This window comes from Mytilus galloprovincialis, chromosome 11 (genome assembly GCF_965363235.1).
Source record: "Mytilus galloprovincialis chromosome 11, xbMytGall1.hap1.1, whole genome shotgun sequence".
NCBI lineage: Eukaryota > Metazoa > Mollusca > Bivalvia > Mytilida > Mytilidae > Mytilus > Mytilus galloprovincialis.
Window position 1 is genome coordinate 48,277,798 of NC_134848.1, and position 26,283 is coordinate 48,304,080.

Here is a 26,283-nt window from a genome sequence, read left to right on the forward strand (position 1 = left end):
ATAACTTGTTCTTCGGTGTGAACCAAGGTTCCGTGTCAGTGAAGACCGTACTTTGACCTATACTGGTTTCTTTTAAAAAATGGCACTCATACCACATCTTCTTATTTCTATTTAGATATAAGACGAGATTATTTTCCGACCCTCTTCCCTAAATGAAGTGCACCCCCTAATTACTCCTCAATATCATGTAAGACTACATGCATGGAAATAGTAAGTAATTAATTCCCTCATAGATACTATAACCATAGCCTAATATATGGTTATTACAAATGTATATCTATTTGTATGCCCCATTTATAGGCATTATGTGTTCTGGTCTGTGCGTCCGTTCGTCCGTTCATTCGTCCGTCCGTCCGTCCGTCCGTCCGTCCGTCCGTCCGTTCGTCCCGCTTCAGGTTAACGTTTTTGGTCGAGGTAGTATTTGATAAGTTGAAGTCCAATCAACTTGAAACTGTAGTTAGTAAACATGTTCCCTATGATATGATCTTTCTAATTTTAATGCCAAATTAGAGATTTTATCCCATTTTGACGTTCAACTGAACATAGAAAATGATAGTGTGGATGGAGCATCCGTTTACTTGGGACACTTTCTTGTTCCATTATTCATTAATACAAATTACCCGTCTACCCCCTTTTAACGAAGACAGTCTGGTCATTAGCATAGCTTTAATTAATGAATCTTAAGAGACTGCATAATTACGCGCCTGCTTTCTTTTGGCAAAACAAAATGGTGTCAAATTGCTGAAATTGACTTATTATGATGCGAAACATAAAACATTGTTTTGGCATGTAAATCTCGTGGGATGAATATGTTTACGAGAGTTCGTATCCAGGCTTTACAGAATGGTTTCTGTCAATAAAACGACATAACCAAATCAGAAGTGATTACTAAATATTTATATTATTCTAATGGGAGATTTTCTGAACTTATCCAGTTATTGATAACCTTAATGAAATAGCATTAATTTCGTTTGTATATATATATGTACACAGGAACATATGTATTGATTAGTTATACTGTTCCCAGATATACACAAAAGGTATGCAACCCTTTCATATACATGTATAACAGTCATTACATTTATGATCCGATAATAATAAAATCAAGTTATCCCCCCTTTTCCCCAATCTTGTTATGGAATAAGACGGGTGCTCGAAAATAGGAAGAAGATTCGTTATTTTTAAATATACTGGCATGATCTAAAAGATTTTTTTAGAAGTTCTGTCGCTGATTGTATGTCTGAGTCTAAGTTGGGAAAGAAGATACAAAAATAAACCTTTTTAATAGATTGTACAACAAACTTTGCGTTCGTTCTTGACATTTTTGGTATAACAGCATCCTCGGAGATAATTACATGAAAAAGGACTCAAAATCAATTTACCCACAATGCATCACCATTCCTTCAAATTTCCAATTTTCCAAATTTACTAGTACTAACTAAAGGCGATGAGTGTGGAACCATTGACCAGTTTCAGTGTACCCACAATGTATCACCATATTTGCCAATTTTCAATTACTGATACTGACTTAGGCGATGAGAGTGGAAACATTGACCAGTTTAAGTGTACCCACAATGCATCACAAAATCTGCAAATTTCCAATTACTACTATTGACTAAGGCGATGAGTGTGAAACATTGACCAGTTTCTAAATATTTAAAGAATGGGAAGAATTTCTTCACAATTCATATCAATTCCAAACCCTGTATAACAGTTCATATTGAATTTAATCAGATTATTCAGTAATGGATGAATCTTGCTTTCTAAATATAAAGAACTCATTTGGGATTAAAATTAACAATTTTGGGATTAGTGATCTAAATAAAACATAGTTACTTCATATAACGGTTGGAAAGGTCTCAAACAAGGTGAAGTTATTGACGTATGAAACATCGAGCTTGGTTTCAATAGCTTTTATATACAAAACAGTAATGAACTACACCGTGATTCGCAGCTGGATATTTTTCATTTCTATTCCGTAATAGATTTCACTTTTGTACCCGGTAAATTCATTGAACCAGAATTATCTGAAAAGTGGTTTTCTGTAGTGCACTCGATTTGTAAAGATCGTGCTGAGTGCTCGGGTCATATCGACTTTAACTGAGAATAGTAGATGTATTAGAACTCATCTACACGGGAAAACCGTTTGTAAAGTTTTGTTTTAGACTGATGCGTGCGGCTTTTGATTGGAACCCTTCATTTCTTATCAATGGCGGGTCCAAAAGGGGGATTCGGGAGTTGGAACTCCCTTTTTTTGGACGATACATGCATTTGAATAGGTACATGTGGTTGTAACCCCCTTTTTATCATATGGGTTAGGAATCCCCCTTTTAAAATCCGCCCCTGTTTATTCTATATTTATTTAGAACATTATTCTCTAAGTTTAGTTCTGTTCCTCATTATTCATTCTTTATAACATAGTACCTCATTGATATTTATTGTAATTGGATGAATTTTTTCTTATCTTTCAAATCGTTATTTATTTGTGCTTTGTTCTACACGTATTGCCCTTCGTTCTCTATTCTGTAAATCCCATCCTCACCCCCAATCCTTCGATGGACGTCAATTGTCTGCACCATGTTTTAGTAGATTAATTCGCCGTATCAGAATCTAATGCATTCTGGGTAATATTTTCAAAAGCGTTCACTCTATGTTGTGATTGGTTAAAAACGTTATAAACAATTGAAATACAACCAATGACGTAACCTTATTTTCATTTTCCTTCCAAATGACAAGATATCTGATATACTCTATATCTATATTTACCACAAAACTTATATTCATATTGCGGAAGGAATTGTAGGAAATAACATTGACTAATATTATAATATTTTAATTATAAAAAGATGAGTCGTGAATGAAGGTAATAAATATATTTTCAGTGTGTCATAAAACTTCATCATCATAAAAATGTATGATTAATAACATTAAACTAGTTTCTTTGTCAAAAGTAGGGATGACCATTGTAACATGTGGTTATAAAATGAGAGAAGTCAGAATAGGATTTACAAAGTTATATCATTAGTTTCAACTTTGTGTAGTATGGACATTTTTGAGTTTTGTAATGTTATTAAATCGAAAACCAGTCAAAAACGTTTAAATATTTAATATAAATGTCCAATATCAAGTAGTTTTTGTTTTTGTATTGTATTTTCTCCTTTTGTGTCTTCATGTGAATAGCTATAAAATTTGTAATATAGACATTTTTTTCTCATTGCCACTGGGCGTGAAGGCAATAACAATCAATTTTTAAACAAAATAAATAAAATAGCTCATAGATGGGGAAAAGGGCTTAGGCCACTGTCCAACGGGCTAATTTTTTTTATTTTTTTAAATGAAAACAATTTATACTATATAAAACTGATATTACTATAACAGTAAAAGTAAAATATTACGTATGGGTTATATCATCGAAGTACTATATTGCCTATAGCTCTCCATGGTTGTATGTACTTTTTCATATAATAACTGTAAACGAATTTAATTTGTAATTTATTTTTAGACTCCAATTAGTGAAGGAATGATAAATTTTCAATTTCCTGGTGCTTGTAATTTACACGGTACAAGCAATATGCTTTTAATGCATTTAGTTTTCGCAGTTTCCAATCATCCATTGAAACGTGATATTCAGATTTTCAATTTACTTTAAGTGAATGGCTGATACAAATTCCTTTAACCTGATTACTTTTCCCAACCTGCTTCATACCATTTGACCCTGAAAATTAATTTGCTTAGTGAGAATTATTCAGCACTGATTCAAATTCGCAGCCTTTTTTCCACAACTTTTTGTATTTGCACTTAAGGCAAAGTTTTCTGGTTGATTTTCGTAATTAAGCCAATTTAAAGTGACATTTTGACAGGTTGCCGTCTTTGTTACCAACCTCGAAACGTCAAAATGTGACTTGTAATAAAATCGTATAAAAATGCTAATTCCAAAAACAGATTCCCCAGCTAATTCTGGTATGATTTCTATAACAGAACGAGCCATCTGCTTCTATACAGACATTTCCATGGAGAACTGTCATTTCAATGACGAGAAATTATGCAACTGAAGATCTTCATATAGCACGATCGGAAGATAGAATATCTTTGCATCCTTCCTCAGCACGACATCACATAGAATCTAATTAGCGATAATTGTTATACGGTGTTACCGTTAATGTCAAATTAAAACGTTTCAATGAAGTGGAAAGAAATCTCTTGCATGAATCAAATCATGATCTCTATGACACACGTATCCTGCAAAGGACTGCTGTTAAGAAACGTATAAAATTTAACTTTAGTTAATATGAGCCATAAACTTAAGTAGAAAAGCAGCTATATCGAAGCAATTTAGTCTGGTTGGTTAATGAGCTTTTATCAATTTTTAATTGTCTGTTCAATTTTTGGGAAGACATTCACGGTAAAGCCCCAGTCACACTGTCACGTTTCATGAGCTACGTTTTACTACGTTTTGAAAGCCTTGCAAAACGGGAATATACGTAACGAAGCGTATCGAAACGTAATGATCCTTTGCTCAAAACGGGACCTGTCCGTATGTTTTTTCAAATTAAACAACAAACGTAGCGAAAATTGAAACGAAGTAGAAACCTAGTACATACATAGAATGAAATTCAAAACAGTGTGGCTGTGGCCATTGATTGACACATTAAATTCATCCATTGACTGGGACAATTTAGGTGAACGTTTGTATGTAACGACCACTGCTCACTATGTACTTTTTAAAAAACACTTAAACTATGGGGTCACCGAAGGTTCTCAACACCTTAATAAAGTAATTCGAAAAATTAATCAGAAATAACACGATGTTTTGATTTATATCAATTATATAAATCAAAACATAAAGGTTATTCCTAATTAATTTTTCGAATTATTTTATAATTAAAGGCGTTAAGAATCCTTTGGTGACCCCACAGTTCAAATGTCTATCCTAGGTACGTCGTGAACAGTGGTCGTTACAGACAAACGTTCACGTAAATTGTCCCAGTCAATGGATGAATTTAATGTGTCAATCAATGGCCACAGCCACACTGTTTTGAATTTCATTCTATCAAAGCCTAGCTGAACGTAACAAAACGTTCTTACTACGTATCGAGTCGTATCAATGTGTGCTCGACACGTGGGTCTACACGTACTAATACGTTGCAAAACGTGATAAAAACGTAGGCTAGCACAAACCTAGTTTTCAAAATAACTGTTATTTTTTTTTCAAAACGTAATTGAAACGTAGCATTTTAAAACGGAATAAAATGTGACTGTGTGACTGTGCTTAAAGGTAAACCCAGAAAGCCACGTAAACGATATATTTGACTTATATTCACATTGGAGTCCTGGCTCAATGAATGACGAGCAATTTTAAATGAAAGTGTCTTCAATTATTTATTCTTTAACGCCGACAATAAGTTTTCATTTCAATGATTGTCAGTTGTCAAACTTTAGAAACTTTCTGACATGCAATCAACGCATAAAAACTTAATAATATATATAACTCGTAAATTCAGAATTTAAGTTGATTGCTGCAAGTTTTATTTTGCTTTGTAATCTTACGGCTGTCAATTTAAGGCAAGTATATAATGGCCGCCACATACGTTTCATTGAAGTTGTGTTTTAAATAAACAGTTCTGATTTCAAAGAATCAAAAGATTTTGCAATATTTAATATGATATGAGTGTTCAAATTTGAGAAAAATAACTAGTGATGTTTTCAATAAGCACAAATATTTCAATTATAAAAGTTATTTACTAACTGTAATTGATTTTATGTAAATTTGAACTGCTAAGGACCTATTTATCTATTTTCACACATGAAAGGTAATCCGTCTTTTGTGTCATTGGTTATATCGCTATTGAGTTCGGAAAGCCTTGGGACTGATCATCGAAAAATAAGCTGAAATGTGGTAATTGAAATTTCGCACCTAAACTGTGAATGTCTATCCAACAAAGTTTACGAACATTTGCTAAAAAGTTATTACTGGCGAAATGGCGTTGAATGGTAATTGTTTCCACGGAAATCGTATCAATATCTCTGTCGGGCGGTGATTTATGACCGACATTTTGAATAATGGCGTAGAGATAATCGAAGGGAATTAGAAATTCCAAGTTAGCCTATGGTCAAATACGTTCATAAAAATTAATACCAGAAGTTAATAGCTTTCAGAGGAAGTTTGTTCGATACAGATAGTTTTTATAGGATATAATTAAAGTATAACAAAGGAAAGCAATTATTTTGGACACAAAAGTGGTCAACTTGGATAAAGAGAGAATGAAAATAAAAAGAATGTTTCCGAATACATATAAACCTATCGGAGAGCGTTTATTGTTCCTAGCAGACTTAATTAAAGATTTAGTTGTGGTTATTTAAAAGTTTGAAAATGAGATAGGTCATTTAATGGAGTCTGAAAGATCCGTGTAACATATGTATTGAAGTATTACTAAGTTATAACCGCAGATTTTTCGACTTTCGATAATACAAACCCTATTTGGATTTTGAATATTTGCTTTATGTCAGTTTGGAAAAAAAGTTGATTAAATGTATCTTCCGTTACATCTATCAGATAATACGTGGTTCGACCCGGTCTTTTCCTATAGAATTAGAATGTTATTTCGCCTTACTGGGGCCAACGATATATCATGCAACACACAAACAAATACTAGCAGGGGACAATTAAACTCCGACAAGAAATACATAATTCTATATTTGAAATTCAATAAGACATACTTTTCTGACCTCAGTTCGGACAATAATTACCTTAATATCGAGCTGTCCATCATATATCAGTTCGGACAATAATTACCTTAATATCGAGCTGTCCATCATATATCAAGACCCATCACTGATTAACTTGTCATTTTACAAAAGACATTAATATATACATAATCTATATTGTATTATTTATTGCCGACCCCCTAAGGTGGCATGTTCAACATCTTGATATTCAAAGGTTAAGACATATCTTATCGCCCTCCTGATAGCCAATCAAATATTATAACTCGCAACCTGCGGAGTAATAGCGAGGTAGGGGTTAATATTATGATGATAAACACTTTGTAATGACCAATAAACTATCTCTGCACGAGCACCTGCTCGATTGTTGAGACGAAGAAGATGCATTTATAAAACTCAGTCATGTGATTGCTTGTAAAGACATAAATAACTGTAGGTACCTATAAACATAGTTCAATTTGTATAATAGACACTTTTTGATATTCTACCCCTCATTTGTCTCCGAAACATATTTGGCAATTGATTTGACCATGGAAGTATTATATTGATCAAGGACTATATCATAAACTGGACCCTTGTTGTGTTCACTTATGGGTTCGTCTCAACCATATTTCATCATCTACATGTATACCGTTATGTTTGCTAACTCGAATAATTCAGTCGCAAGTAGGAGCGATCGGTTAAGGGGAGGGACTGAATGATTCGGATAATATGTTGGTGTACCAGAAGTGGGACTGAAACATTTCGCAAAAAGTGTGCATAGATTTATAGGTTTTGTTTCCTGTTTTTTAAGAGCTAAATGAATACTAGTACAGGTTTGATCCAACAAGTAGGTTTAGAGGTTGTAGATTTAGAGGTTTACAAATAGACAAGCGTGAATTGCAAACAATATTCACATAGCCTTTTTGCACCAACATTAAAATTTTTAAAAGGGGCGACACAATCATAACGTCCGCAATACATATTTCTTAGTGAAGCACATCATCATCATCCGGACCTTTACGAAGATCTAAAATGATAATTTATTTTTCCTAATGTAATAAAAAATATAAATAAGATAACATCTATCAAGTAAAAAATGAAATTTGATGTCGCTTTTTTATGATTAAATTTCGTTTGATCGTATATACAGTTAAAAATATCCATTTATTTACTTAAAAGCACATTTTCATAGTTCAGTTCAGAAGGACAGTGGCTTCGGGCAAGGTAAAGAGTATAGATGCTTGTGACTTCAAAATATATCATTTTACAGCTGATTACCCAAAAGCTACAAATTCCATGCACGTGACATGTTCTTAACTTATTTCTTAGTATCTATTATTTCTATGTAAACTTTGGTTATCATACTGACTGGGATATCAAAAAGGGGGAGGTTTTAGTATAAATACGTACTATATAAATTTTAAAACGTATAGTATACTTATCTTCTTTATTCCTACCAGGAATGAACAATGCATGTTGGGAAGGCAAACACGACGACACTACAAACCCTGTTACAATGCAATGCTGACCTCCATCAAGATTGGTTATTCGAAAAGCCCTTTTCCCTTTCCAAACTTTGTGATAGATTTAAATAAAAGATGTCAAATGTTTACGCCCTTATATATAGTCTAATTAAATTAATGTAAATTCTGTGTTATGGCATACTCAATATATTGTGAGAAATGGTGTCAATATATTGACGAAATAACCAAGAACGACTTTTTTCTGGCAAACTCAATACATTTTGAGAAATGGTGTCAATATATTGACGAATATTAGCCACGAACGTCTGTCTTTAGTGAAATTGACTGAACATTTAATTGTCAAATCACAGAGGAATTTCCCCCGTCTTAGTCCAAAATAATTCCCTATTCCCACTACAGCTATAACTCCTTATCATTAATTGATCCTAGTCTGACAGTCTCTAAACACATTGGAAGACACTGTCAATATAATATGCAAATGAGCTGTCATGTCTTATTGAAATTAAAACAAATTATGCAAATTTATTCATACTGTCAGTGTTAGAGCTGTAGGGTAGAATAAATCGAAAATTGTAATTTACATGTTAAACAAATATTAGGCTGAAAATGGGGCGTTACAAATGTTACACTATTATACACCAAGTAGGAATTTAAAATGTCGGAATGTATGGCTCCAGGAGGAGAAAAAAGAGCAAATATAATGATGATCTATTTATAGAGCAAATTTAAAAAATAATGTCTATCCCAATTTATTTCGTCTGAGGTCAATGAAACTTTCATCGTAGGTTTATTGTTTAGGAAATTAAAGTCTTTGGGGAGTATGATATAAAAAGTAGACCACTAAGACGAAGACAAACAGAAATAGATAATCGCTCGATCAATATGTTATGGATATAAATAATGTTTTCAATTTGTTTATTTTTAGATATATATGGCAGACAAAAGAAAAAAACTATCAACATCATTTAGTAAGTTTAGTTTGTAAATAAGATAGATTACAGCTTAAACGTATATTATTATGAGGCCCCTCATGGGGGGGGGGGTCCTAGTAATCACATAATCACCATTTTTTTGCCAATATAATCACATAATCATTAAATATTTGCTTATCTTTAGTAATCAAATAATCATAAACTAAAAATACAGTCCTAGGTAATCAAATAATCATGAAATATTTGGCTTAATAATCAAATAATCATTAAAAAAACGGCCAAGTAATCACATAATCAAAAACCCCATGAGGGCCCTCTATTATGGGAAGGTGATTTTTGCAAAAATGTTAGGAGCAAACGAGTCTCAGACAATAAAACGTCCTAATGGTTCTATTCTCAGAGCCTATGTTTCAAAATGTCTGCATGATGTAGTGGGTGGGGTTTACATTATCGAGAATAATGGACATAACGCATAGGGGCTAGAGAAAATTGGGATTCTAAAATATCAAGAAAAGATAATAATACAGATCAAAACTATATGAAATGGAGAATTTTAGGCAAATATATGAAATAAAAGCCCGGCCCTTCCCCACTTTTCTGCAAATTTTTTTATAGGGAGTCAATGAAGCATGACCAGAGCGGCCCCATCTTAGGCAGTCAGAGGCCCCCTACAAAGGATCTAGATCCGCCACTGACCCCAGCATCCATATTATCCCCCTTCATGGTAATTAAATCATTTTAAGATTAAAAATAACAATAATCTTAGTATAAAAATACACTCAAAACGGTATCATCCCACTTTTCTTAAAATTCATCATGTCTTTTTGTTTACTGTGTCGTTGGGATGCTGTCTCATTGAATGATACACTACATCTTCCTTTATTTATGAATATATTCATCTTTGGTATCCAACAGTTGGAAAATTTCAAACTCAAATAAAAGAAAATTTATACGATGGTGAAGAACGTTTTATTATCAGATGTAAGTCATTACTTTTTGTTTGTACCGCTCAGTGTCGGAACAATTCAACATTAAACAATTTGAAAGGGAAGTCAAAAATAAATAAAACAATTGTAAAATTGACGTGAACCTTCAGTGGGAACAGTTTAATTCAGTTTTAATGAAAACAATATATCATTTTTATTAATATTTGACAGGCAGTTTATAACCTCAAGGTGTTCATCTACATAATTTGGTAATATATCTACAAATTAAGTCATTGATCCAACTAAAAACCGAAGATATTTTGTCTTAAAGTTTTTGTGGTTAGTTTTAGCCTTCAAGCATGTGACAAGTGGAATAAACGTTAGAGAAGAAAGACATCTGTAGTTTGATGGCTTCATGATTTCATATGTAATTTTTATTTTTCGTCTCGTCTTGTACTTTCGCTTCACTATCTTCAAGTCTCCACATAAGTCTATTACGATTTTCAGTTGCGATGGATTTATTTTTGAAGGAGGAGGATTATTTTTTAAATATATAAAAGTGAAAAATATAGTAGAATTAAGGAGATAAGGGGGACTCTCTCGATGTGTCTCCTTTTTATTTACAGTATGGATGTTATTTTATTTAAAACAAATGATTGCACAACATTCTTTTTGTCCAGACATTTCAATAATTTACTTTATATTCTGTTGAACTGAAAAGCAATTGAAAAGAGACACAAAATGACACATCTAGAAAAAGAATACACATCATAATTTATGTTTGCTTGTACTAAAAATATTTGAGGAGGGCAGTAATGCAAATTACGTTACAGCCCTCTACCTGCTCTATACGTTTTAGAAAAAAAATCAAACTGAAAGTTAAACTGTACATTTTTGACCAAACGGGATGTGTAACGCTAACTATACAGTCTTCCAACTAAGCCCTTCAGAGTGAAAATTTCATATCTTCTCTCAATTATAAAATGGTTAAGTAGAGGTATAAATATGTCATCCACTACTGATTAGGGACAGATGATATTACATAAAACAGATGTTTAAAACAAAAACTGAGTGTAAATTTTTGATAAACCCTCAAGTAAAGAAATTACAAAGTAAAAAGTAAATATTCTGATTTAGTTTTACATCTACACATTACCTCATCAGATATTAAAAAGAAGAAGCACGAGTTTTGAATAATGTATTATTTTTCATAGTTTTATATGTTATATTTAAGCTTTGAATCTTTAATATGGTAAATTTCAGTAAATTTAAACAGCTTAATTAAGTTCATTACATATACATTAATTTGTTGTTACTAAAATACTATGAGAGCTCAGCCACACCCTCTTATTGCATGTATTGATAGATTGTCAAAAGATGTTAAGAAGGAAAAAAAAAGAATATAAGAAGAACAATTAGGTCTTTTCTCATCTAGGGGATATATTTATAGATCCCATTGATACTAAATGATACCTCAATATTTTTATGGTAGGGGTGTGCCATTCTGGCCTAAAAAATGTATCAATTTTAATATACATGTAACATAACATTCAGCACCTATAGTCAGGAGCAGATCCAGAACTTTTTGTAAAATGGGGGGGGGGGGGGGGGGGGGGGCTCCGACTGACCTAATAGGGGGCCACTCTAGTCATCAGTGATTCCCTAAATAATGAACCAAATTTTTCCCATGAAAAAAAGGGGGGGGACATTTGGAACTTATTCTGAAGGTGAACATATTAATTCATATATTAGTTTAATTTAGTATATTATAATTTTAAGATTCTGAATAGCATATTCTTATATGAAATGAAGATCATACATACCCCAAATCAATATATAGTTATCAAACGTAATTGCATTTTTATATAGTATGTTATAAAAAGGAGGGTCATTTTTATATAAAACCTCTCAAAAAAGGGGGAGGCAGTATCGTGTATTTTTACTTTTAATCCATTTACTAGTATGCAACAATTACCACTTGTGGATCAGGATAAAATAACATGTGCTTCCTGTCATCTAACAAATTTTAATTGGAGTGACAGTTTAATTTGAAATTATGGTGTTTTTCTAAGTGGTGCAGATGATAAGCCCAACATCATTTTGATGTGATTTCTCGGGCTTAGTTGTAAGACTGTATAAGTGAAAAGAGCCGTAAGACAACATAACTATTTGTAATAGAGTGATAATGATTTCTCTATTCACCGTAATATGATTAACAGGCCTGCTTCATAAACATTATCACCATAAACACATTCAAAGAACAAAGAAAAAATATGGCATTCTGTAAAAAAAACAAAAAAAAACCGGATTGATAAAAGTAAAAAACGCGCGTTGAAGATGACGCTGGTATTTTTCGGTATGGTTTTCTCTCAAACAAATAAACAAAATAAACTTTAAGATGAAATGGAGCAGATATTAGATGCATTAATGTTATGATGTATAAACAAATGCGTTAGAAACCTTGGATACAATCATTAAAAAGAGATAATAGATGTATAAATTTATTGAAAATTCATGTTTGTAAAAAGGAGATATTTTTAATCATCACATTACTTTGAAACTTTTCACTTTATATATAGTAAACTATAAATAGTGTTTTAATATGTTGGATCGATATGTCCATAATTTACACCATGCCTCATGGCACAGATGGACAATGTATAGAAATTGGATACATCTCCAGCCCCAACGTTAAGTGTAAACACAGCGAGGGTCCTTGTCCATCATATTCAGACCATTGTCAGTTTGTACATAAACACGATGGCGACTAGGTATTCAGAAAACTGACCGAGTCAAACGTTTATAATGCTAGGTGCGATGGATTTTTAAAGCATTAATTTAAAAAGCTGTTACTTGTGAATAAAACAAATGAAAAGGAAATTCCAGATTTGAAATGAAAGAACGTATAGTATTTTAAGACATATACCTTCCAGTCAAATTAGAACACTGACCGAGTCAAACGGATAAAATGCTAGATCTGAAGGATTTTTAAAGCACTTAGAAATTTTGGAATGAAAGAACGTTAAGTTTTTGTGGGGATATAGACATTATAGTGTTCGTTTAATATTGAATTGGTATGACAATTATAGAGTGTATGGATGTACTTATGTACTTATATATTACGAAATTCAACTAGTATTTTGGAGTTTAAAATATAATTAAGAGGTAAGAATTCGTTTACAAAAACTAAAAACATGTACATTTATCGAAATTGTCACTTTTTTTCAGATAACATAATGTCACCGTCAAATAATTGTTTTTATTGCATCAGCGACATGTTTAAAATAAAGTTTATTCAAACCATTTGTTTCAGATCATACTAATTAAAGGGCCTTAAATATTTGAAAATTTTACCTGTCAGGATTTTAACGTGTTTAGAATTAAAACCAGTGACAAAACTATTACAAAAATCTCTTCAAGGTAAATTTAAATTATACAGGTGAAACTCACAGGTACATCGTAGGAATGAATGAATTTTATCTTTGTCTTGTAAAAGGCAGACGACATAACATTCTTTAGATGACGTTGTCCGCCATTGCTAAGTAAAAATATGTGTTTCTTGAACAATACTGGAATTGGTGATACATTTTGTGCTTAGATTTTGTTCATGCGAAGTGATATTCAATGTTTATTATTAACACGTGTGTGTTACACCACAGTTTCGGATTTATTTGGATTTTGAATGCCATTTAATTTTCATAACAGGTATATTTTGTACTCTATTATTTTCGTTCTTTGTTAAATATTTGTTTATTTTGTACAATAACCATTTGTTAACTTATTCCGCTTCTGACATTTTATCGAACTATATTACATGTATTAGAATATACTCTTCATCTGAAAATTTTTGTTCATTTCTTTTTCTTTTTTCTCCATCTTATTTAACAATGTTTAAACTAAGACTTGAAAACTGACCACAATTACTTCAGAGATTCTTAGTTGTAAAGACCATAAACAAATTACAATTTTTGAGACCGTTTTAATCATTAAATTGTTCATAGGCGTTCGTGAAAACAGTCCAGACACTTCGTTTTGGATCAGCAATACTTGGGAGACAACGTTTTCTACAAATAATAATATAGTATGATCATTACACAGCACTAGTTTTGAAATAATATGCTCGTGATCATTATTACCATAACTTGTTATGCTAATTTTCTTTAAAATTGCTAAAATAAGTATTTTTTCCGCAACGAGACATTTCTCTGTATAACATGCATCTGTTCCAAATTGTTCCACTATTTGTACATTTACATATAAAATGTTCACGGTCATGACAGTGTATATTTTATCTAACTTTTTAACATGCGTTTTAAATTGAAAAAAAAAAAACCAACCACATTAATTTGATTTCAAAATCATTTTGAATTATACATATTCAAGTTGCAGTTACTTGGCTTTTGATGTTTTGAAAACTCTTTAAAATAAGGCTCCAAACATTGTCTTTTTCCTTGCTTATCCCTTATCTTGTTTATAGCATGCACATTTCTATGGGTCTTGGAGCGGGTTTACAGAATAGAGAATAGAGCGCCAAGAAATAAAGAATGGAGAATAATTGGGTCCTTTATTATATAAACATATACAACAGTGCACAGACAAATAAAGAATAGAGGAAAATGCCATAAAGATATTCAGGCGCGGATCCAGAGGGGGGGGGGGGGATTCCGGGGGTTGGAACCCCCCTTTTTTTTGGCCGATCAATGCATTTGAATGGGAGTATATAGCTGGAACCCCCCCCCCCCCCAACCCTTTTACTCTGGGTTGGGAACCCCCCTTTTTAAAATGGCTGGACCCGCCCCTGATAATAAAACTCAGATCTATATGTAAAATGTATAAATTCAGGACTTCCTTGATTGACCCTCATAAACTCGACTATCAATCATTGTCCATTACATTTTATTATCACTAATACATTCTTAATACAATAAAATTCTTTACTTTTATCAATATTCTATAAAATATGCATGCATTTTACTACTTTCCCTGGTTGTCTGGTTTGTGAAAATATATTCAGCTTCAAGATATAAAATGTCCTTTTCATCGAAAAATCGATTTTCCGTGGATAAAATTAGATTTATAAGTGTTTAATAAATTGTTCCGTGATATGTTGTACATGTCTTCTGCGTAACCGGTGTCGATTTGCAATTAAATTTCTTTCCCGTTACATAACTTTTGCATCTCGTTCAAGTTTGAAACGATAAAATGAAATTGATGAGACACACAATAGATGCACCCTACGGCTTGTACGTTGTAAATTCTCCGATCTTGTGAGGTTAATTCGTTTTAAAACACAATCCAGACTGCTTTACGGTTGTCATTTAACTCATTAATTTCAAGTTAAAACTAAATTTCTGTAAAATAACCTGATATCATCATTTAAAAGAATAAACATTTTAAAGAAACCTGATAACGATTTGTACCTGTTGTGTCTACTAAGTACAAAGGCATTTTGTACATTTAAAAAGTTTTGAAAGCTTGTTTTAGAAATAACAAATCTTCTTTAACATTTTTTGTTCTAAATATTTTTTATTGCAAATAAGTATTTTCGGTTTGTGGGATATTTTAGGACATATTTTCCCCAGTAATTATGGATTTAAAGCAGGATAATGCTTATCAACCCCTATTTAAGCCTACATTGTACATGTTGTAGGTAAATGATAACTTTTGTTTGTTATATTCATTCAATGAGACAAAGCTGAGGTCACGTGGTGCTTTCCAGTGGCGGATCCAGCCATTTTAAAAGGGGGGAGGGGTCCCAACCCAGAGTAAAAGGGGGGGGGGGGTCCAACTATATGCTCCTATTCAAATGCATTGATCGTCCAAAAAAAGGGGGGTTCCCCCCCTTTGGATCCGCCACTGCTTTCTGTATATATAATAAGAACACACAGCTAGCCATTTACTTTGCAACTAAAAAAAATCTTTAAATCTTCTCTCACATGCCCAAACATACATAATCAAGTAAAATAGAGGAATCGGTTTTTGAAAATATTTATCCTCCCTTTTTGTGCTGTTCTTATGATGTTACTTGTTAACGGGTTATTCCCCTTTGCGTCTTGATCATGTTGATTGTCAACGCAAAATGATGCTCTAGTTGATTCTAGTTAGTTGTTTTCTGCAGGCATTAATGCATTCTAAATTGTTCAAATGCATAATGATCTTTAAATATTTTTTTTTTCAGTTTTACAATGTCCGAGACAACATGACATAGTAATCTGAGATCATGCCTAATTTTTTTTCTCTGCAAAGTTTGCTCAACTGCAATTTATTTTTAACTCAAGAATGACCTGCACGTAAACAACGTCAAGAACATGATGACATATTTTTAATAAAAGGATAAATAATTGAAAACTAATGTATGATAATCATGATACATGAATATTAAACTTTTGATACGAAATCACTGAAATTGCAGGCACGGATCAGACATTTTTAAAAAAGGGGGGTTCCCAACCCAGAGTAAAGGGGGTTTCCAACTATATGCTCCCATTCAAATGCATTGATCGGCCAAAAAAGGGGGGTTCCAACCCCCGGACCCCCTCCCCCTTTTGGATCCGCCACTAAATTGCAATAATTTACCGCGTTGGTTTATTACCATTCTCAATATCTTCATTTATTCAAAAAAAAGTGTGCTAACATTGCTTAACATGTTAACATGCTAAATGCCTTTTATCAACAATGTTGTAAAAATCAATTTAAATTTAAATGAATTGCACATCACTAAAACTTGAAATATTGGAATTCACGATTGGAATGTGTTCCGAAGTGTGAAACATTATTGTTCACAATCTTTCTATGCACAATGTTGTGCAAATCAATTTGAAATTAAATGTCTTGCACTTCACTCAGACTTGCAAGTATTGGAATGTCTTCCGAGGTGTTCCGAAGTGTGAAAACGTATTGTTCTCAATCGTCTTTGCGTGCATGTAACACAATGTGAACTGCACAAAGCCAGTTCAGTTTTCTTATTGATTTTATCAGTTAACCTTATTGTGTGTGTGATACACAAGATGGTGGTTTGTTGTGATTCATTATTGAAATTTCAGGTTAGACGAGAAAACTTTATTCTATTTTTATGTGAATTGATTGAATTTTATGTTTCAATTGATCAATTTTTGCATACATTCAAATATTGATTTGGTTTTTAGGGTTTTACATAGTTTTGCATTGTTTTCTCTTGAAAAATACTTAGTAAGCGAAATGCTCAACTAAGTACTTTGAAGTTGGTCAAAAGTTTTCATTAGATTTCATTTCTAATGTAAAATTTACTACTGGAATATTTGTATAGTTATTTGTACAGCCGAACGTCATATACTACAAAAACTAAAGGTCATACATATATGAAAGGTCAACTACATCTTTTTATAGTTATCTGATAATCTTAACAATCTTATAAATTTTTTTTGTCAAATTTATATAAAACATCTCCAAAACATCCTCTGAGTTTGGTTGCTTTGAAAAGGTTAACAATCCGATACTCCATGACAGATTAACGTCCAGTCAAAAATATTAGAGACACTATTGTAATGATTTTTTTAATGTTTCAACTTTTTTTGTCGGTCAGTGATACAAATTTAAATAAATTGATTTTAAGATCACCTGTTCAGTATATATTACGACATAAAAACTTGATATTGTTTCCATTACATAACACGAAATCTCTAAAAATATTTAAATGATACAAGTAAAAAGTTATAAACAAACTAAGCGAACCATAACATTTTCCTGTTTTCCTGATTTTGTTGTTTTTTCATTCATTTGTTGTTGTGTTTTTTTTTGGGGGGGGAGGGGGGGAAGGGGAGTATAAAATGAATTCCAAAGTATTTTTTTTCAATATATAGAGCCCTCTTTTGTTAATTATGGCTATCAATCTTTACAACTCATCTAAAATAATAATCATCATCATTAGTATGTTAGTTGAAAGTTTTTTGCAAATCAAGACTAAACCTTGAACTTTTACTGGCCCTGCATCAAACTGAAATTGATATATAACAGACATTTCAACACAGTATAATTGATTCATGAGAGCAAATTGTGCAGTACAAGCTCTCATGAAGGGGTAAATTCATGAAATATGCGTTGTGATAAGAGAGCAACCATCAGAACCAATTAAATACTAGTATGCCATTACTGCAATGATTGATCTTGAAGTAACTTGTTAAATAGTAATACATGTAGCTGTTCAATATATATATCTAATAAATAAATGAATAAAAAAACATAAAAGTAAAACACATAAACTAAGAAAAGATTTAAAACTTATTTAAAAACATTATGAAATTAAATACAATTTCTAGTAAAACACGAACCAAAGCTGTTATGACGAGCTTACAGCTTAACCGTTTTACGATGTTTTCTGAGCATACTAGTCAAGTTGTCTTGCTTTTTTTATTAGGTGAAACACGAATTCTTTATAATCTATAAACAAACGGAACACATGTTGTTACAAAAAGTACATGCAGTAAATATGAATTATGGTCAATCTACCAAACGACTAATGTTATATACTGGTTCTCTATCTTGCAGCAAAGAGTACCAGTTAGGTCCGAGACCACAATTGCAGTATATATATAGTGCCTAGTGTTGACAGTGGGTTACTTGCCATTAAATTTTTATACCCCTTCCAAATTTATTTCTCCATGTTTAATGCCTCAATTTGCAAGTAGGGTGGGGGGGGGGGGGGGGGGTGAAATTACAATGTAAAAAAAATTTGGGTCCAGAATTTTAAAGGAAAGTAGTGATTTTGTTCAGCTGAAAAAGGTTTAAAATTAGCACTTCGGAAGCTGTCAAAAGATTTCAAGACGCCCTAAACATAAAATTGTCCATATTTTGAGTTAGAGCCGATGAAGTTTTCTATAATTTTTATATAATTTGTCCCAAAAGTAGTACAACACACTGTAAAAGTTTCTATGAGAAAGCGCAGGTGGGATTTTTTTATTTTCATTTATGTTCTTAAAGAAATGCACTACGAAATAATTGTGGTCTTGGACCATTATACTGGTTCTCTATCTGTAGCATAAGAGTATCATATCTACTCTTGTTATCATATAAAGGACAGGAACTTGCCTACACATCAATGTATGCCATATGCTGTAACTTTTTCAAATTTATTAATTTTTCTCTTTTTCGTTTCAGAATAAATCCACTTTAAACGACAACGATGTCTTTTCTACATAGAAGGATGATTTATTCAGCTGTCCTCGTTCTATTATTTTGTGATTTAAGTCAACAATCTAGTGTTGTTTCAACTAATCAACCATGTGTTGTAAAAGGACAATTTACCACCCACTTACAATGGTATGGCTACTTACTTCAGAAAACTTTACATAAGGAAGCTAAAATAGAATACCAAATCACGTATCCCGAACGAGAGTGCTGCGTGAATATGATGATTTACTATGACGACCAAATAAAAGAATTAAAAGAAACAATGAATTGCCAGCAGAGAAATGCTATTCTCCCGGTAAAAAACAATCAGGTTATATCACTATCCACGCAGAATCAAACAAAAGGATGTGAAAGATATCGTCCATCAGCATCAGCCGAACCGCTCATTGTGTGTACTGGAGAGCGGACGCTTCGTTCGAGCGGGCCACGGACATGGTACATCGCAATTAGCCGATGCAACAGTGATTCCTCGAAACCGTTAGATATGAGCTTTTATTTTAATGTTTCGAACTATTTTGGTGTATGCGAAGTCGACCCACTGTCAAATACGTTTATTCCAGTTCGCGTCGAATCGGGAACTGATGTGAATGTTATTGTCGCCCTTGGAGTTATTTGTGGAATTTCTACTATCGTTGCCATCGTCTTTGGAGTTCTGTTCTTTTTTGGTCGTCGCAAGAGGAAAGGTAAAAAGAAGGCCGGTTCGGTAACCTCTAGTCAGGCCACCATGACGCAGGATATATTTTACGTAAATCCATCACTGTCAGAACGAGACCAGTCTGATTCTCAATACAGTCATAGCCAATCAAGTGGTTCGGAAAATTATTACGAAGTAATTCCCGACAGAAGAAGCTATGAAAGCATTAATACGCAGCTTGCACTTCACGGTCAAAGCTTACGGGGAATACATCTTTCGCATGGTCGGGACAACAGACCCAATATACCACCATATATATTAGAGGATTATCCACCTCCACCATATCAACCACAACCCCTTCAAAATGGAGTTCACCATCGTCAGTCTAGTGCGGGTGCTGTGTTACAACCAGGACAAAATCCGGCTAACGCAGCCGCAGGAAGTACTCCACTTCTAAATGGTCACATGATTGCAAATGGACGTCCTGTACATATGAGTCCAGGATTACACTACAATAGTTCAAATGTAGTAGGACATAATAGATCTGAACAAACACTTCATAAGCAAGTTCCAATCGGGAACCAGTCATTGCGTCTTTATTCTCAACAAAGAGTTGAACAAAATCAGGGACAAATTAGACCGCAGTCAAGTCAGGGTAATCAGACACTTCCTGCCGGAAATGTGAATCAAAATGTGCGCGCTCAGCATCAAATGAGTGACAATAGTCAACAGACTAATCCGTCATTTAGTCAAGCTAATGGTAGTGCAAGCAATCCAAACTTTGTTCGTCAACAAATTCCCAATGGCGGACCTAAAATCTCAAATGGAGTTCAGAATGGACAAAATATTCAACTCCAAACATATGGTCAAAATCAAAACCAACAGACTCAATCCATTCCTACATCGAATGGTCGACAAAACATTCCGAATGGAAATGTTGCTAAGTTATTACACGATGCCTATCGAATTCAGCAGTTTGAAACAACAGCTTGATTTTCATAACACCAATGACTCTAGTGTTAACAATAGTATTTATATCGAAATTGTTCCCTACAATATATGTTAAATTTAGATATATTTGTGTAGGTGTAATTTTAAAGTTGATGAAAATTTATTTCTACCCTCGCATTTCCAAATTAAGTTTAGGAAACTACAATTATATTATAATTTGTTAACGTATTTATGTCATATATGAGAATGACCGTATGATAAGTTATTAAGTTAGAAAAGACATGATAGAAGGGTTTGATTGTCTGAGAACTGAACAGTATATGATGTAAGGATTTCCAAAAAAGATTCTATAAAAACATAGAAAAGATCCACAAAAAATGGCAAGTCTTTTGACCTACTTTAAATGCATTATCTGCGTATTTTGTATAGACTATTACTATATATTTACTACATAAAAGTTTACAGGGATGCAAATTGAATTTCTATTAACAGAATACATGTAGGTCGAAACGTTATTAAGCATTAAATGAATTATTAGTCATTTCACAGTTTTACTGTTTTCGTCATAATTGAACATAACACAAATGATAATATATTCTTGTTCATATCTGTATGTATGTCCCCATTTACATTTTGTTTCGTGAGTAGACCATGTGGTGTAGTACTTTTTGTGCTCCAGCCCCTTTCATCACGTGACACTCAGTTATTTGAATGGGATGAATGGGAATGATAATTTGTAAGAATGATAGTGAAAATGATAATTTGAGAATGATAATTTGTTTGCCTATTTTTTATACGAGTAAAATGAAAAATGACCATTTGTTTTAAATTTTTTTAAATTGTTATACTAAGAAAATGAGCAATTATATGTCGAGTAGATTGAGATTGGCTGTCATATTTCATATTTTGTTATGTGAGTAGATTAAGAAAGATAGTCTGTTTTCATATTTTGTTACATGAATGTGAGTATGTTATTATATATTCATTAAATTTGTCATACATCTTAAAGTTTGTTTTGGGATTTATTTTGACGCATGCATTCGTGAGATAGTATTTTGTATATACACGATACATGTATATCATGTATATATATGGGAGTAAAACCACTGAAAAACACATAATTTCACAATTGCATATATAAGAGCGAAATTTTTTCTAACAGCTAGAATGTTCCGTTATGAATTGCGAGCATACAAATTCTGACAGCTAAGCAATATGCATGAAATGTTAAATTATTTACCGCAACTTTACTTGATTCATGTTTCAGAGAAAACAAGAATGTGTCCTCAGTACACGAATGCCCCACTCGCACTATCGTAGGTGGGGCATAAAAACGCTTAAGTTAAAGGAGCATCATACTACAATATATACGTTATTTGCTGAATATAACATGACTAGCAATGAATACAGAAAGGTTGGAAAGTTCAAGCACCCATTTGCGCGAAAAGAAACTAATCAAAACGTCTAAAAGCACACAAATCAGGGTTTGAATTGAGTCTTTGCGACCAGATTTTTTCGTTACGGGGCTAATCTTCTCTTTTATTGTGGTACAATACAAGACAGTTTAAGGCGGAGTTGGTCATCTGACTTAGTGACAATTGTGACACTTTGACCATATATAAGTGGTCAAAGTCACACGTTTTCCGTACAATTATTGACACAAAAATCATTAACTATAATAATACAGTACAAAACACAAAATGTCACATACTTCCTACGGGTGAAATTGGTCAACAATGAAATACTTCAGCTGAATTGAACATCCGAAATAGCCGATTCACATCAAAATGAAAAATTAACACCCAGAGGCAACTTCGGTATCTGATGTTCCGTGATAAAACTTTGACACGATTTTGTCTCGGATAATAATTAAAGTACACATATCCCATCGCGATAATGATCTCCATTAGAGCTTAATAACAGACCAAGAGCGACACTCGATACTTTTCTTTAGTTATCTGTAAACAAAGAGAGGACTCAAACAGAAATTTAACACTTAAAAGACCAAATTAGATCAAATGGCGTTCTGGCAACAGTTGTTACCATCAGGTCTGCAGGAGCCTCTTTGTGTGCTAATGTAGTCAGCGTGGAATCTAAAAACAGACCGGTATTTATCTAAATTAAATATAATCAGTCTATTTGTCATTTGAGATGCAATTTAAAATTAAAGTTGGGGCAAATGTAGGATACTTCTCACGTAAGTAAAGTTTGTTAAATCTCTGAAGGTTATTATTACCACTAGTTGCTAGTTTATGAATAAAAATTATCACTATGAGCATTGATTTTATTTTCATTAAATATATAAAGTATTGTTATAACTAAATTTCTGAAATAATTAAATCCTCATATTTTACATACATACAAGAGGACTATGGAAATTTCTTAAAATTATGGATAGTACAGCATAATAAAACAACCACTTTGTAACAACCGACTCATCAAGAAAAAAACAACAACAGATGTACAAACAAGACACGATAATTTAACGAACAACGCATGGCCTAGATAGACGGATACGTCCAGCCGGATTTGTTGCAGACACAAATTATTTGGAAAATGTTTGGAAATTTTGTCATATGATAGTTTTTGTCCAGTCACCAATATTACTTCTTGCACACTCAAAACGAGAACAAAAACATTGAATAAATTTCAAAGAAGCTCGTTCTGGCGTAAATGCAAATAAAATGGAGTTCAACTGGTACTTATAAGACGATTTGCCTGAGCCTCAGTACGTATTTAAATATGACCGTTACATAACAATTGCATAAATTTTAAATCATAAAGTGTGAGCAGAATTTTGATTCGGAATCAAGACAAACAAATGAAGTTATTGGTTATAATTTAACCTCATGCATATGGGTACTATAGTTGACTGAACAACAAGACAAAAGACTTAAAAAAAAAAATAAAAGAATGCACTTATTTTACACGTACAAAATGCAATGAGGTGACATTTTCTTAAAAAGAACATATCTATAATCTTCACTAAGTATATTGATGTCCCGACCCATCCCCTGTTCCAAAAGTTCAGGAACATAACGCGTGGTGCAATTTCTGCTTATTCTTACGAAGAACAAGGCGTAAAATTCTGTTTTAAATGGGTATGTTGCGCTCAGTTTTCTGTGTAATGGTTGGAAAACTTTTTTTATTTTCCCCTTTGTTTATAAATTGGTTGGTATTTCGTTCAACTTCGAGTTATTTCTCACTTTTCATATGTGAAATTACATTAACTAATATGGTCTTAATGGCTTACCACAGTTAAAAAGGAGGCAAAATAAAGAATAAAGAATAATGTATGGGGCGATTCAATATGATAAAGAATCGAAAATCATAGACAAACAAAATCAAGAATAGAGAAAGATAGACTCAACAAATAAACAATGCAGAAGTGAAGCGAACACCGAAACAGCGGTTACGTCCTCTTTATTTACGCTACGTTGACTTTAGTTGATAGTTAAAGCGAAGCAACGTCACCACTGTTGCGGAGTTTGGAAGTGAAGGCCCTTATCTAGACCCTCCTATAACCTACATACCTTTCTTCATTTCGTAATTCGAAACTATAATTATACCTTTGAACTTTCCGATTATGAATTATATTACCTTTACTTACAGTCATTTCACTACATCAGCATTTTATTTTGTGGAATATAATCTCTGAACACATCGTTGTCTCGAGTAACAATCGTATGTCCCTAGAGCTAGTGTTCTGGTTTTTAATTTATATGTAGACTTAACCAGTCGGTCATTCGCGATGCTTGAGTGCTTTACTAGTTCATTGCTGTCTTTTAGAGTACTATGCCACTTAGGTCCGTGTATCACTTATGTCATTTCAAACTTTTGATAATTTCTCTGAAGAGTTTAAACAATATCATTCCATTGTCATAAAGCTTAAACGTCCACATTTTGACCTGAAGTTGATGTGCTATTTTACACTCATGTCCTTTAAAACAAACGACTCCTTAAAAGGAGTGTTACCTTAGATTCCGTAGAGAAACTGGAACCAATTATATATACCTCATGATATACCATCGTCTGCGCCTCAGGATATATATATATATTCCACAACTGCAACAAGTGTATAACGATATTTCTCCACTAGAGACAGTTAAATTTTAATATTTAAAGTGCGAGGCTTGTTGAGAGTGGAGGAATCTGTTTCTCTTATGATTTTTATCCTTCCTTTTTAAAGGTTTGAGGAAAGTTGTGTACTTTTGATTTGACGTCGTCAGACATGGACGCATTTTTTCATGACGTCACAATAAGAAAATTTAAAAGAAAACAAGAAAATTTAACGTCACAATTAATTTTCAACCAATCATTTGCCGAGAACAGATTTTTCACTAGTGAGAAAAAATACTTTTCTATGTTGTGTTTTGTGTGCTGCTGTTTGTCTTTTGCTATTTTTCTGTTTATGCCATGACGTTGTCAGTTTGTTTTCGACTTATGAGTTTGAATGTTCCTTTTGTATCTTTCGCCTGTTTCAAGTAGCTATACACTATTCCATGAAATAAAATATTATCTCGATATCATGGCAAAAAATAATGGAAAAAAAGAATGACAATAAAGAAAGATTCGTCTTTGTACGTCAGAACCAATAAAGTTTAATACAAAAAAGAATAAATGAAAGAGATTGAGACTGCAAAAATGACATACAATGTTCAATCAAGAACACCAATCAAGCAGAAAAAAAACTACATACTATATCAGACAAATACTGTTCTAGTTGAGAAATCAAATATTCTTGTGTTCGGTCACTTGCTTTATTGAAAAATATATTGGCAGCAAAATAATGAACTGATCAGAAAAACAGATTAATTTTTGGTCTGATTGGATTTTGTGACTAATTAGAGTCGACTGGCCATTATGGAACTGTCTCTATAAGATGGATGACAATTCCTCGCCGTAAATCTAATAACATGTCCAATACTGACTGGTCTAGTAATGCTCGATATATCTCCCTCGTTATCGTAAACTTATTAAAGCATTCGTCACAACTCGGCCGATTCCGTATAGCGGATTTACCCGAAGCTTGCCGATTGTAAATAGAGCTGACTGGCCATGATGAAACTGTCTCTATAAGATGGATGACAATTCCTCGCCGTAAATCTAATAACATGTCCAATAACGGGTCTGGTAATGTTTGATAGCTCCCTCTGTATCGTAAACTTATTAAAGCATTCGTCACAACTTGGCCGATTCCGTATAGCGGATTCACCCGAGAGTTGCCGATTGTAAATAGAGCTGACTGACCATTATGGAACTGTCTCTAGAAGATGGATGACAATTGTACACCGTTAATCTAATAACATGTCCAATAACTTGTCTGGTAATTCCTGGTAGCTTCCTCTGTATCGTAAAAATTACTAAATCGAAACTAAATCCCATACATCTGTATATTCATCGTTGGGAAACTTGATTGTGAGCCATAAGACTGATTCCAAGTCAGTTCCAATCATCGATATTTATTATGTACATACATATTGTTT

General features: G+C 32.9%; 1 protein-coding gene across 5 annotated transcripts in view; it reads left to right on the forward strand.

Moving 5' to 3' along the window:
• LOC143052297 (uncharacterized) overlaps window positions 1-21,805 on the forward strand; it is a 30,818-nt gene extending 9,013 nt beyond the window's left edge. Inside the window, exons 3-5 of one of the 5 annotated variants that reach the window (XM_076225310.1) lie at window positions 9,115-9,157; window positions 9,737-9,845; window positions 19,180-21,805. In XM_076225310.1, coding sequence (XP_076081425.1) covers window positions 19,205-20,839 — 1,635 coding nt within the window. In that variant the 5' untranslated portion in view covers window positions 9,115-9,157; window positions 9,737-9,845; window positions 19,180-19,204 and the 3' untranslated portion in view covers window positions 20,840-21,805. Of the gene's footprint in view, window positions 1-9,114; window positions 9,158-9,736; window positions 9,846-12,749; window positions 13,213-13,541; window positions 13,753-19,179 lie in introns of those variants that run through there. The other 4 variants (XM_076225309.1, XM_076225313.1, XM_076225312.1 and 1 more) reach the window with 4 other exon arrangements.
• Window positions 21,806-26,283: the final 4,478 nt, after the last annotated feature.